General features: G+C 48.0%; 1 protein-coding gene and 1 long non-coding RNA gene across 4 annotated transcripts; one reads left to right on the top strand and one right to left on the bottom strand.

Moving 5' to 3' along the window:
* Nucleotides 1-7,205: 7,205 nt before the first annotated feature.
* On the bottom strand, nucleotides 7,206-8,005 carry LOC123572362 (uncharacterized). The gene is made up of 2 exons (XR_006696894.3): nucleotides 7,563-8,005; nucleotides 7,206-7,463 (listed from the first exon to the last, which is right to left on the bottom strand). It is a non-coding gene; the product is annotated as an uncharacterized lncRNA (long non-coding RNA).
* Nucleotides 8,006-8,144: 139 nt separating this feature from the next.
* On the top strand, nucleotides 8,145-12,814 carry PPIA (peptidylprolyl isomerase A). 3 transcript variants are annotated; one of them, XM_065542010.2, is made up of 6 exons: nucleotides 8,145-8,290; nucleotides 10,242-10,308; nucleotides 10,738-10,768; nucleotides 10,895-10,983; nucleotides 11,195-11,367; nucleotides 12,468-12,814. In XM_065542010.2, exons 4-6 carry the CDS (start codon nucleotides 10,975-10,977, stop codon nucleotides 12,601-12,603), a joined length of 318 nt encoding a protein of 105 aa, XP_065398082.1. In that variant the 5' UTR covers nucleotides 8,145-8,290; nucleotides 10,242-10,308; nucleotides 10,738-10,768; nucleotides 10,895-10,974; the 3' UTR covers nucleotides 12,604-12,814. The 3 variants fall into 3 exon arrangements, with proteins under 3 accessions (XP_065398082.1, XP_073891189.1, XP_045245013.1); XM_074035088.1 differs by having other exon boundaries at nucleotides 12,447-12,814; XM_045389078.3 differs by lacking the exon at nucleotides 10,242-10,308.
* Nucleotides 12,815-14,282: the final 1,468 nt, after the last annotated feature.

The raw sequence follows: 14,282 nt of genomic DNA, 5'->3' as shown, positions 1-14,282 counted from the left end.
CCCTTCTTCCTTCTCTCCTGGTTTTCCTGTCCAATCCTGGGGCACCTGTTGTGGCAGTTTTGTGCCATGTGGCTTTCCTATGTAGAAAGACTATTCAGGGGTTATTATATGTTAACAACTGATATTTAATTCATTAAAGCTACAATTTTAATTAAAGCAATTTTTTTGTAGCGATGGGAGGGGTCTCACTATGTTGCCCAGACTGGTCTCAAACTCCTGGGCTCAAGCAATCCTCCCACCTCGGCTTCCCAAAGTGCTGAGGTTATGGGTGTGAGCCACTGTGCCCAGCCTAAATTACAATTTTATTTTTTATTATTTTATTTTTAAAACATCAGGTTTGTAAAAAATAAACTACAATTTTAAAATCTACTTCTTTCCTGGGCTTCAAGTTTACCTTAGAAATAATATTAGTGTCTTTATAAGTATAGCAAATTTGAACTCTTTGAATATATTTGCAAACTTTTTTTTTTTTTTGAGACGGAGTCTCTCTCTGTCTCCTCGCTCAGGCTGGAGTGCAGTGGCACAATCTTGGCTCACTCCAACCTCCATCTCCCAGGTTCAAACGATTCTCCTGCCTCAGCCTCCTCAGTAGCTGGGATTACAGGCGCCCGTCACCACGGCTGGCTAATTTTTGTATTTTTAGTAGAGATGGCATTTCTCCATGTTGGCCAAGCGGGTCTTGAACTCCTGACCTCAGGTGATCCACCTTCCTTGGCCTCCCAAAGTGCTAGGATTACAGGCGTGAGCCACTGCACCCAGGCATGTTCTACATTTTAAACTACATTTGTCAATGTAATGAATTTGGTTTCCTATTAAAGTACTTAATTATCCAAATTAACCAAAAAAACCTCCCTGAGTATTAAATAACTTTAATAAACTTTTAAATATGTTGAACTTAAAGTTATCTTAAATATTAAAATGCAAGCCAGGCACGGTGGCTCACACCTGTAATCTCAGCACCTTGGGAGGTTGAGGTGGGCAGATCACGTGAGGTTGGGAGTTTGAGACCAGCCTCACCAACATGGAAAAGCCCCATCTCTACTAAAAAATACAAAATTAGCCAGGCGTGGTGGTCCTGGATACTCAGGAGGCTGAGGTGGGAAGATCATTTGAACCTGGGCAGTGGAGGCTACAGTGAGCCCTGATTGAAAAACTGCACTCCAGCCTGGGCAACAGAGTAAGATCCTGTTTCAAAAAGAAAAAAAAAAAAAAAAGATTAATGTCTCTGACCATTTCTGTGCTTGACAGGTATTTCAGAATCTTTCATATACTTCAGGGCCCACCCAACTCTTAGGGCTAATAAGGTGATACCTATTTGAATTTCTGTTATTCCACATTGCTTTTCTGACTTCTGATCACCACTTAGTAGGTTCATTCTACTAAGAGCACCTTTGAGTTGCTCTCTGCCTCTGGATTTTTTATTGTATGAGACAAATTAACTCCTGTCTAAGCCAGTATTGATGAAGTTTTCTACTGCTTGCTAGAAAACTTGTTTTTTGTTTGTTTGTTTTGAGACAGTTTCACCATGTTGCCCAGGTTGGAGTGCAGTGGCTTGATCTTGGCTCACTGCAACCTCAACCTTCCAGGTTTAAGATATTCTCGTGCCTCAACCTCCTGAGTAGCTGGGATTACAGGTGCACACCACCACACCCATCTAATTTTTGTATTCTTAGTAGAGATGGAGTTTCACCATGTTGGCCAGGCTGGTCTTGAACTCGTGACCTCAGGTGATCCGCCTGCCTCAGCCTCCCAAAGTGCTGGGATTACAGGTGTGAGCCACTGTGCCTGGCTGAGAACTTGGTTTAGAATCATCTGGGAATTTAAGCCATAGGAAAGGATGAGGTTGATCTTGGAGGCTGTGTGAGGAAACAAGATCAAATGCTTAACTCTGACAGAGCAGAAATTTATGAAAGAGTTAAAGCAGAAATGGTAAAGGAAACATGAAAGAAAAGTCAAAGTCATCAAGGAAAGGAAGCTTTCCAATCAAGGAGGTGATAAAACCTGCCTGATCCAGGCAGTGTCAGACCTGCCAAAAGCACCTGAGTTTGTGGGCTGAGAGGTCACTGGTGGTCTGAGCAGAAGCGGTTTCCATTCAGCCTAGAGAGCAGAGGCACTAAGCTAGGCCTTGGGCAAGAGGCACAGAGAAGACAAGTTACTACCCAAAGTCGTCTGTTTTCATAATTTTGAATACCCTAATTTTTTCTCTGGTTACCTTCTCTCCTGCTCAGGCATATTTTTGAGATAAGCATTTGTTTATAAGATGCCATATGATCAGGAGCTAGTTGATTTTCAGAGTTCTGCTTGCTGGCATAGAACACCTCCAGCTAGCCAGATCAGGACACTGTTGAGTTCAGCTGGATTTGCTTTTGGTCTGATTCATCCAAATAAGGCATGGACAGCCCCACATTCCTGAGGTTCTGTGTCTGCTGATATTTTCCACAATTAGACAGTCCAGCTCAACAGATAATGTCAGAAAAAGAACCCCTACAGTATCAGCTCCCCACTTACAAACAAAGCATGAACATTTGTATTCTTGAGTGTATATACCCTATGCCTGTGTAGATGAAATGACAAGAACTAGGACTTCGCTGTGACAACGTTGATGGTGACAAAAAGGCAGGACTTCAAATAGTAGCAAGAGGGAGGACAAGTCACAAGGATGTATTCATTTATTTATTTTGAGACGAAGTCTCAGTCTGTCACCCAGGCTGGAGTGCAGTGGCGCAATTTTGGCTCACTACAATCTCCACTTCCCAGGTTCAAGCGATTCCCCTGCCTTAGCCTCCCGAGCAGCTGGGACTACAGGAGCCCACCATCACACTGTGCTAATATTTGTATTTTTAGTAGAGACGGGGTTTCGCCATGTTGGCCAGGCTGGTCTCGAACTTCTGACCTCAAGTGATCCACCCGCCTTGGCCTCCCAAAGTTCTGGGATTACAGGTATGAGCCACTGCACCCAGCCAGATGTACTTATTTTTGAGACAGGGTCTGGCTCTGCTACCTGGGCTGGAGTGTAGTGGCACCATCATGGCCCACTGCAGCCTCAACTTCCTGGGCTCAAGTGATCCTCCCGTCTCAGCCTCCTGAGTAGCTGGGACTACAGGTGTGCGCCACCCCACTGCGCTTGGCTAATTTTTTTTTTTTTTTTTTTTTTTGAGACGGAGTCTCCCTCTGTCGCCCAGGCTGGAGTGCAGTGGCGTGATCTCGGCTCACTGCAAGCTCCGCCTCCCGGGTTCACGCCATTCTCCTGCCTCAGCCTCCTGAGTAGCTGGGACTACAGGCGCCCACAACCGAGCCCGGCTAATTTTTTGTATTTTTAGTAGAGACGGGGTTTCACCGTGGTCTCGATCTCCTGACCTTGTGATCCGCCCGCCTCGGCCTCCCAAAGCGCTGGGATTACAGGCGTGAGCCACCGCGCCCGGCTAATTTTTATTTTTAAAAATGTTTTGACCAGGCACAGTGGCTCATGCCTGTAATCCCAGCACTTTGGGAGGCTGAGGCAGGCGGATCACCTGAGGTTGGGAGTTCAAGACCAGCCTGACCAAAATGATGAATCCCATCTCTACTAAAAACACAAAATAAGCTAGGCATGGTGGTGCATGCCTGTAATCCCAGCTACTTGGGAGGCTGAGGCAGGAGAATTGCTTTAACCCAGGAGGTAGAGGTTGCAGTGAGCCAAGATCGTGCCATTCATTGAACTCCAGCCTGGGCTACAAGAGTAAAACTCACTCTGTCTCAATAAATAAATAAATAAATAAATAAATAAATAAATAAATAAATAAATAAAAATAGGCCAGGCACGGTGGCTCACGCCTGTAATCCCCACCCTCTGGGAGGTCGAGGTGGGCAGATCACCTGAGGTTGGGAATTTGAGACCAGCCTGACCAACATGGAGAAACCCGTCTCTACTAAAAATACAAAATTAGCTGGGAGTGATGGCACATGCCTAAAATCCCAGCTACTTGTGAGGCTGAGGCAGGAGAATTGCTTGAACCCAGCAGGCAGAGGTTGCGGTGAGCCGAGATCAAGCCATTGCACTCCAGCCTGGTTAACAAGAGCGAAACTCCGTCTCAAAAAATAAAAAATAAAAGAAGATATATATTTTTTTGTAGAAGCAGGGTTTCCCTCTGTTGCCCAGGCTGGTGTCAAACTCCTGGACTCAACCAATCCTCCTGCCTTGGCCTCCCAAAGCACTGGCATTACAGGCTGCACTCAGCCTATTTACTTTATTATTCATTCACTTTTTTTTTTTTTTTTTTTTTTGAGATGGACTCTCACCCCATCCCCCAGGCTGGAATGGCAGTGGTGCGATCTCGGCTCACTGCAACCTCCGCCTCCCAAGCTTAAGCGATTCTCCTTCCTCAGCCTCCCAAGTAGCTGGGATTACAGATGCACACCACCATGCCTGGCTAATTTTTGTATTTTTAGTAGAGACAGGGTTTCACCACGTGGGTCAGGCTGGTCTTGAACTCCTGACCTCGTGATCCGCCTGCCTCAGTCTCCCAAAGTGCTGGGATTACAGGCGTGAGCCACTGTGCCCGGCCCTAATTTTTGTACTTTTTAGTAGAGATGGGTTTTCCCTGTGTTGGCCAGGCTAGTCTCGAACTCCTGGCCTCAAGTGACCCACTTACCTCAGCCTCCCAAAGTGCTGCAATTACAGCGTGAGCCACCATACCCAGCTCCGCCCAGCTAATTTTTGTATTTTTAGTAGAGATGGGGTTTCACTATGTTGTCCAAGCTGGTCTTGAACTCCTGACCTCAAATGACCCACCCGCCTCTGCCTCCCAAAGTGCTGGGATTACAGGCATGAGCCACCTCGCCCGGCCTCATTCATTTACTTCTTAGGAGGAGTTCCTAACTGCTCTAGGTTTTAGGATGGAGGAGAGAGAAATTGAAAAAATTTATGCCTGAAGGCCTTGGGCAATTTTTTTCAGTGTCAGATGAGGACAGGTGGCTTCCTTAAGATCACAAAGCATCAAATGATGTGGAGTTGGGGGGAAAAAAGCAGCTTCCAGTTTGGGTTTGCTAACACTCATAAGCAATTACTCTGAACAAGAAGCTAGAGCCTTACTTTACACATCTGTAAAATGGGGATAATGGGATGGTTGTGAGAACAAAACAACATACTCTAAATTTCTAACACAGGCTGGGCATGGCGGTTCACAGCTGTAATGCCGTAATTTTGGGAGGCCAAGGTGGGAGAATCCTTTTTTTTGTTTGTTTGTTTGTTTTTGTTTTTTGAGACGGAGTCTCGCTCTGTCGCCCAGGCTGGAGTGCAGTGGCGCGATCTCGGCTCACTGCAAGCTCCGCCTCCTGGGTTTACGTCATTCTCCTGCCTCAGCCTCCTGAGTAGCTGGGACTACAGGCGCCCACCACCGCGCCCGGCTAATTTTTTGTATTTTTAGTAGAGACGGGGTTTCACCGTGGTCTCGATCTCCTGACCTTGTGATCCGCCCGCCTCGGCCTCCCAAAGTGCTGGGATTACAGGCGTGAGCCACCGCGCCCGGCTGGGAGAATCCTTTAAGCCCTGGAGTTTGAGACCAGCCCTGACAACACAGCCAGAACCAGTTTCTGTAAAAAAGTTTAAATTAGCTGGCACAGTGGCTTGTGCCTTCAGTCCCAGACATTTGGGAGGCTGAGGAGGGAGAATTGCTTGAGTCCAAGGGTTCGAGGTTACAGTGAGCTAGGATTGCACCACTGCACTCCAGACTAACAACAGAGTGAGACCCTATCTCGAATAAATAGATTTCTAACACGTTGGCTCACGGTTATTAACAGTGGCAAGAGGCCAGAAACTGTACTTCATCTATCAGATGAATTCTCATTTTTGTCTCACCACAACCCTATCCTGGTTGTGCAGATGAAGAAACTGAGTTTTAGAAACATTAAATAACATCCAGGTGCAGCAGCTCATGCCTATAATCCCAGCACTTTGGGGAAGGTGAGGCAAGTGGATCGCTTGAGTCCAGGAGTTTGAGATCAGCCTGGGCAATGTGGCGAAACCCCATCTTTACAATACACACACAAACAAAATGAGCTGGGTGTGGGTACATGCCTGTAGTCCCAGCTACTCAGGAGGCTAAAGTGGGACGCTCGCTTAAGCAAGGGAAGGGAGGTTGCAGTGAGCCAATAACACACCACTGCATTTCCAGCCTAGGTGAGAGTGAGACCTTGTCTCAAAAAAACAAAAAGAAACGTTAAATAATATCCTTAATAGTGCAACTTAAGTGAGAGCCCAGGATATATCAATTTCCTTATAAGGTTTTCTGAACAAAACACCAGTCACATAAGTGCGTTTTATTTTATATTTTTGTTTATTTGAGACGGAGTCTCTGTCTCCCAGGCTGGAGTGCAGTAGCGCAATCTTTGCTCACTGCAACCTCCCTTCTCCTGGGTTCCAGCGATTCTCCTGCCTCGGCCTCCCGAGGGGGTAGCTGGGACTACAGGTGCGCGCCATCATGCCCGGCTAATTTTGTATTTTTAGTAGACATGGGGTTTCACCATGTTGTGCAGGCTGGTCTCGAACTCCTGACCTCGGGTGATCCTCCCACCTCGGCCTCCCAAAGTGCTGAGATTACAGGCGTGATCTACCACGCACGGCCTATTTTATTTTATTTTTATTTATTTATTTTTTTTGAGACGGAGTCTCGCTTTGTCGCCCAGGCTGGAGTGCAGTGGCCGGATCTCAGCTCACTGCAAGCTCCGCCTCCCGGGTTTACGCCATTCTCCTGCCTCAGCCTCCCGAGTAGCTGGGACTACAGGCGCCCACCACCTCGCCCGGCTAGTTTTTTGTATTTTTAGTAGAGACGGGGTTTCACCATATTAGCCAGGATGGTCTCGATCTCCTGACCTCGTGATCCGCCCGTCTCGGCCTCCCAAAGTGCTGGGATTACAGGCTTGAGCCACCGCGCCCGGCCCTATTTTATTTTTTGAGACAGGGTCACACTCTGTCGTTCTGGCTGGAATGCAGTGATGCTATCACTGCCCACTACAGCCTCGACCTCCGGGCTCAAGCAATCCTCCCCGCCCAGCCTCCTGAGTAGCGAGCGCCACCACGCCCAGCTAATTTTTATTTTTTTATTTTTTGTAGAGACGGTGTCTAAGATGCCCAGGCTGGTGGCTGATGTCAAACTCCTAAGCTGAAGCAATCCTCCCCGGCCTTGGCCTCCTGGCCTCCTAAAGCACCAGGCATGAGCCACCGCGCCTGGCCTACAAGTGTATTTTAATAAAAGTATTATTAATGTCTTTACCTGAAGAAATTCGCTTTTAAATTGTGGCTTACATTTCACCCAGAAATCAAAGCACAATTCAGTCCCAAGGCGGGGACGGTGGGAGCTGGGCGGGGCGAGGGCGGGGAAGGACCAGGAGCAGAGATTCGAAAAGAGTAAGAAAGAGGGCAAAACGTGCACAGTCCGTCTTCACAGGTAAGATCCTTGCCAGGCTCCTGTTTTAATGGCTTCCTCCTGAAGAAGACTCAAACAGAGTGTAAGATATTTTAGGAAAGTAGGGCATTTTGAAGGTATTTCATAATCTCTCAAAACCGGAGACTGCTCCTGTCCCACCTCATTAGAGAAAACAGCGATGCTCAAAGGCAACCTCCTTCCTGACACTGCCTGGTCGGACGCGACGCGGTGGTCGCCCGCACGGAATGCGGACGCAAGGCTGCTCCTCGGTCTCGGGGACGCGTCATCCCCATTTCCGCTCGCGGAGGCGCAGGGTCCGGGCGCGGGACCCCAGTCGACCTTGACTGGCGGCGCGACCTTGAGGCCTGCGTTCGCCTCAGTTACTCCCTCTGTGCAATGGGGAGACGCGCCTCATCGCTTGACAACGGCCGAAGAGCTGCCGCGCTTCCGTCTCCCGCGTGCGCGCGCGCCAAGCTGCCCACCCCCGTTCCGCACTGACCCTCCCCCATGCCCCGCGCCCCGCACTGCTGCCCCGCCCCGAGTCCCATGCCGCAGCCACCGCGACGGAGCCCGCGGGCGGGAACCTGCCTCCGCGCGTTAGCGCGCACGCGCGCCTCCTGTGTCGTCCCCTCCAGCGCCGACTTCCGTCCATAGGCCAGCTGCACTGTCACTCTGGCAAAGTCGCAGATGCGATTGGCCAGGACGGAGGCGCGAGACCAGGCTGCGGGCGGGGCCGAATCTGGTATAAAAGGGGCGGGAGGCCAGGCTCGTGCCGCTTTGCAGACGCTGCCGCCGAGGAAGGTCCTGTACTACTAGCCATGGTCAACCCTACCGTGTTCTTCGACATTGCCGTCGACGGCGAGCCTTTGGGCCGCGTCTCCTTCGAGGTCGGGCGGGCGGTGGCGTGCGGGAATGGGGCCCAGAAAGCGGGCCGAGGTCGGGGTGGGTGGTGGCGCCCCGAAGGCCCGGGCGCGGGGCGACCCTTCTGGAGGGGCGAGCGCGGGCGGGCGGCGGCGCCATTTCCTGACTAGGGGCCATTTTGGGAGGTCCGCGAGGCGCGGGGAGGAGGCCGGGGCGGTGGCGGACAAAGGCAGGCGGGGCGGCTGCGCGGCTGTTGGGGGAGGGGGTCCGCGTCCGCCCGCCTGCCCCATGTGGCCGCGCCCTGTCCTGCCCGACGCACGTGCTTGGCGGCCGCGCTCAGGCCAGCGCCTTGAGAGCCGTTGGGCTCCGCCCTAGCTCGGCCTGGGCGTCGCAGACCGGAGCCAGAAGCGCGCTCACGACCGCTTTCCTGGGAAGCTGTTCCTCGGCAGGCACGGGTGCTTTACATCCTGAGCTGGGAAGCTGCTTGCTTGAGGGTTTTTCTCAAGGATCGAGGCGCGGTGTGAGCCGGTCCATGCTCAGTCCTTCTGTAGATCCCGGGAGGCCATGCTATTAAAGGAGATAATGCTGGGATGTGATGGATTGCCGCTTGAAGTATCTTCCATTTAGATAAAGTAGGAATATTTATACATGAGCCCCAACGTCCGCCCGTGTCCCCCACCCCCAAGCGGAAATGTGAAAATGGGCCTTGCCTTTGCTGGTGCCCAAGGACCGCCTTCCACTGCAGTGACGGCGTTGGCGGGGGAGGCGCTCTTGAGCCCCTCCCGATTGTCCCTTTGCCTACCAGGCGAGTAGCGACTGGCCACAAGGCAGGCCTCTTCCGACCAAGGTGGATTACCAGTGATTACCTAATTAGTTTTGAGAGCGTTAAATGAGTTCTTAAAGATCAGTTGTAATTACAGCATAATATCTAAACTTGGCGTATGTCTTAAAAGTTAATGAGTGCGATTCCATTCCAGTTAACATGGATAGACCTTAGGGAGTAGCGAAATAGGATATTAGTGATTTTATTACTTTAAACCACATCTCAAAAGGCTACCAGATCGATCCTCATGCAGTCTTCCTGAGGACAGGGCGGTTTCCTTGTTGCCTACCCTGTCCGTAGTGCCTGGCACTTAATAGGCACTGAAACACTGCGTGTTAATCCACACCCCACCCCACCTATGACTGTAGTCAAAGCTGGTAAGTGACAAGGGCTTTCGTGGAAACTTGGCCTGACCTAATACTGAGCATCAGGTTACCCAGAGAGCTTAAGGGAAGTGAGAAAGGACTTGCAGGTCTTGGTGAGAATAGAGGGGTAACTGCCAATAAGGGCTTTGGGTTTAGCGAAAGTCTGAAAGGGAAGCCATAGTAACTTAAATGTACCGACTACAAAGCTCTGAGAAAAGCTGATGTTTTAAAAAGACCATACGTTCTAGGTACAAATACCTAAAAACTAAAAAAATAAGTACGTTGGCCAGGCGCGGTGGCCCACACCTGTAATCCCAGCACTTTGGGAGTCCCAGGCGGGCGGATAACGAGGTCAGGAGATCGAGACCAACCCGGCCAACATGGTGAAACCCCACTTCTATTAAAAATACAAAAATTAGCTGGTCATGGTGGCGCTTGCCTGTAATCCCAGCTACTCCGGAGGCTGAGGCAAGGAGAATCGCTTGAACCCGGGAGGCGGAGGTTGGAGTGAGCCACTGCACTCCAGCCTGGCGACAGCGAGATTGTCTCAAAAAAAAAAAAAAAAAAAAAAGTACATTGCTGTAAGAGAAATGTACACGGATACTGACAGTTAATTCAGTCACATCTCTGGAATAGCTTATAAAATGCTACTTTTAAACAAGCTGTTTTTATGAAAGGGCTTGTAAATGTTTGTGGTATTTAAGCTACCTCTCTAACCATAATGCATTCAAGAAAGGTTCAAAACCAGATATACTAGAAACCAATCTTTATTTTTTACCCCACTACTAGGTAAGGGGCCTGGAAACCAAGAAGTGACTGCTCATCTAATCCATAAAGCTATGTTAACAGATTGGAGGTAGTAGCATTTTCATTATGAGTGGCTAAAACAACAGCTATTTACCCCTGATCATGCAGCAGTGCTTGCTCTTCCTTAGAATTTTGCCTTTAGGTTCTAGCTCAAGTTGGGGGTGGTGATAGACATTTAAGAAGCCATATATCTTTTCAGAAGCAGGTGTGATGTACTAAAAGTTTGAGACACTTTCTAGAAGTCTCACTATTTAAGTCATGACTAGTTCTGGATTTTTGGCATGTCTTCGGGTTTCATGTTTCTTAACCCAACTGCCTGCAGGGCCTTATGGCTGTCAGGAGCAGTTCTCAGGATTAAAGTAATTACTGAAGAAGTATTGTAGTGAGAAAATGAATTTTTGACTCAGAAGCCCCTAAAGGCATGGGTACTAAGCAACAAAATAAGCAGATGTTAATTAACTGTAATTTTCTCTTACAGCTGTTTGCAGACAAGGTTCCAAAGACAGCAGGTTGGTCCATTTTCTAAGTTTAACAAAGATGTTCCAATTGTGACAGTTTGTGTATGTGAATATATATATATATATATATATAATGTGTGTGTGTGTATATATGTGTTTTAATTTTTTTTTAAACAGAAAATTTTCGTGCTCTGAGCACTGGAGAGAAAGGATTTGGTTATAAGGGTTCCTGCTTTCACAGAATTATTCCAGGGTTTATGTGTCAGGTACGAAATTTACTGAATTTTATTTTATTTGGGTTGCTCCCTTCATTTGGTATTGAGCCAGAATATTTCAGAATACACAATATCTGAGCTGTTACTCTTAACATTTTGGTTCTATTTAACCCTTCTATTCAGTTTGAACTTGGTTTTAAAGTTTGAGCCTTGCAGATTTGGCACACTTGATGGTTGTCACAGTTTTCCTATATGTTGACAGGGTGGTGACTTCACACGCCATAATGGCACTGGTGGCAAGTCCATCTATGGGGAGAAATTTGAAGATGAGAACTTCATCCTAAAGCATACAGGTCCTGGCATCTTGTCCATGGCAAATGCTGGACCCAACACAAATGGTTCCCAGTTTTTCATCTGCACTGCCAAGACTGAGTGGTAAGGGTACAACATGGCACACTAACCACCTGACTAAATGAAAATTTGCCCTGGGGGGAACAGAACAAACACTAGTTGTTTTCTTCAACTTTTCCTTCCATAGACTTTTTCATCCCTAAGATACTAGAAGAGCATACATAGCTACAAATATAGTCAATGTGATACAGAATGCCAGATACTATAATAGAAACTGAGCACTTAGCTGGGCGGTTAAGTGTGACTTTTTTTTTTTTTTTTTTTTTTTAAAGATGCAGTTTCGCTCTGTTGCCCATGTTGGAGTGCAGTGGCACAATCTGGGCTCACTCCAACCTCTGCCTCCTGGGTTCAAGCGATTTTCCTGCCTTGGCCTCCTGAGTAGCTGAGAATACAGATGTGCGCCACCACACCTGGCTGATTTTTTTGTATTTTTGTAGAGATGGGTTTCACCATGTTGGCCAGGCTGGTGTTGAACCCCTGACAAGGTGATCCACCCACCTTGGCCTCCCAAAGTGCTGGGAATTCAGGCATGAGCCACTGCACCCAGCCGATTAAGTGCTTTTTTTTTTTTTTTTTTTTTTTTTTTTGAGACTGGATCTCGCTGTCTCCCAGGTTGGAGTGCAGTGGTGCCCTCTCAGCTCACTGCAACCTCCTCCCGGGTTCTCGCGATTCTTCTGCCTCAGCCTCCCAAGTAGCTGGGACTACAGGCATGCACCACCACTCCCACCTAATTGTTGTATTATTAGTAAAGCAGGGGTTTACCATGTTGGCCAGGCTGGTCTCAAATTCCTGGCCTCAAGTGATCTGCCCGACTTGACCTCCCAAAGTGCTGGGATTACAGGCGTGAGCCACTGTGCCCGGCCAATTAAGTGCTACTTTTATGTTACTATTAATAACATGCGATTGATTGAGGTTTTTTTTGTTGTGTTGTGTTTATTTTTTGTGGGGGGGGGAGCAGTTCATTCTATATGTGTAACTCTTCAATGGTAATTGGAGAATTGTACATTTAATGACAGTACAAAAGGTTTTAGTAAAAAAAAAACTACCTTTCTTGTCTTGGTTCATGACACACAATGGACATTGTTTGTAGTCACCAATCATAGTGATTGTTCTTCCCTTTCAAGGTTGGATGGCAAGCATGTGGTCTTTGGCAAAGTGAAAGAAGGCATGAATATTGTGGAGGCCATGGAGCGCTTTGGGTCCAGGAATGGCAAGACCAGCAAGAAGATCACCATTGCTGACTGTGGACAACTCGAATAAGTTTGACTTGTGTTTTATCTTAACCACCAGACCATTCCTTCTGTAGCTCAGGAGAGCACCCCTCCACCCCATTTGCTCGCAGTATCCTAGAATCTTTGTGCTCTCGCTGCAGTTCCCTTTGGGTTCCATGTTTTCCTTGTTCTCTCCCATGCCTAGCTGGATTGCAGAGTTAAGTTTATGATTATGAAATAAAAACTAAGTAACAATTGTCTGTCCTTGTTTGAGTTAGAGTGTTGATGTAGGCTTTATTTTAAGCAGTAATGGGTTACTTCTGAAACATCACTTGTTTGCTTAAGTCTACATAATACTTAGATTTCTTTCTTTCCAGACCCAGGAAGTCTCAATGTTTGTTGAGTAGAATATTGAAAATGTAGGCAGCAGCTGGGCATGGTGGCCCACTGTTTGTAATGTATTACCTGAGGCAGAAGACCACCTTAGGGCAGGAGTCAAGATCAGCCTGGGCAACATAGCGAGATGCTGTCTGGTGCATGCCTAGTCCTAGCTGATCTGGAGGCTGACATGGGAGGATTGCTTGAGCCCTTGAGCTATGATCATACCACTGTACTCCAGCCTGGGTGTCACAGTGAGACCCTGTCTCTTAAAGGTAGGCAAGAGGCAGGAGAAGCAAGGAGCCAGAAATAAGAGCTTGGACCAGTGTGCACTGAGTTCATGCATTTTTTTTTTTCTCCCCTGGACTGCAGTGGTGCCATCTTACTGCAGCCTCCGCCTCCTGGGTTCAAGTGATTTTTGTGCCTCAGCTTCCTGAGTAGCTGGGATTACAGGCGTGCGCCACCATACCCAGCTAGTTTTTGTATTTTTAGTACATACAGGGTTTCATCATTTTTTATTTTTTTTATTTTTTTTTTAATTTATTTTTTTTTTGAGACGGAGTCTCGCTCTGTCACCCAGGCTGGAGTGCTGTGGCCGGATCTCAGCTCACTGCAAGCTCCGCCTCCCGTGTTCCCGCCATTCTCCTGCCTCAGCCTCCCGAGTAGCCGGGACTACAGGCGCCTGCCACTTTGCCCGGCTAGTTTTTTTTTGGTATTTTTTAGTAGAGACGGGGTTTCACCGTGTTAGCCAGGATGGTCTCGATCTCCTGACCTCGTGATCCGCCCGTCTCGGCCTCCCAAAGTGCTGGGATTACAGGCTTGAGCCACCGCGCCCGGCAGGGTTTCATCATTTTGACCAGGCTAGTCTCAAACTCTTGACCTCAGCTGATGTGCCTGCCTTGGCTTCCCAAACTGCCAAGATTACAGGTGTGAGCCACTGTACCTGACCTCATTTTCTATAACAAAGCTAAGCTTGAACACTTGGTGTTCTTGAGGGAAGCATATTGGGCTTTAGTCTGTAGATCAAGTTTATACATCTTTAATTACGGTGGAGTTCCCATGTAGAGTTTGAAAAGCCAAGTACTTGCTACTGCAGTCAGTCTCCCTGCAGAGGGTTAAGGCCCAGACTAACCAGTGATGAGGTTCTGCTTTTAGCATATAGAGCCTCTCCCTAGCTTTGGTTATGGAGACTTTGAGGTTTTCCAAACCTGACCAATTTAAGCCATAAGATCTGGTCAAAGGGATACCCTTCCCATTAAGGACTTGGTTTCTCATGAAGTTATATGTACAGTGCTTGCTGGCAATTAGATATATAGGTCTAACAGTACATGTCAGAACAATCTAAGTTGA

Source organism: Macaca fascicularis, chromosome 3, assembly GCF_037993035.2.
Source record: "Macaca fascicularis isolate 582-1 chromosome 3, T2T-MFA8v1.1".
In the NCBI taxonomy this organism is placed as follows: domain Eukaryota; kingdom Metazoa; phylum Chordata; class Mammalia; order Primates; family Cercopithecidae; genus Macaca; species Macaca fascicularis.
Note: the sequence above shows the minus strand (reverse complement) of the source record. Positions and strands in the feature narration are given on the sequence as shown.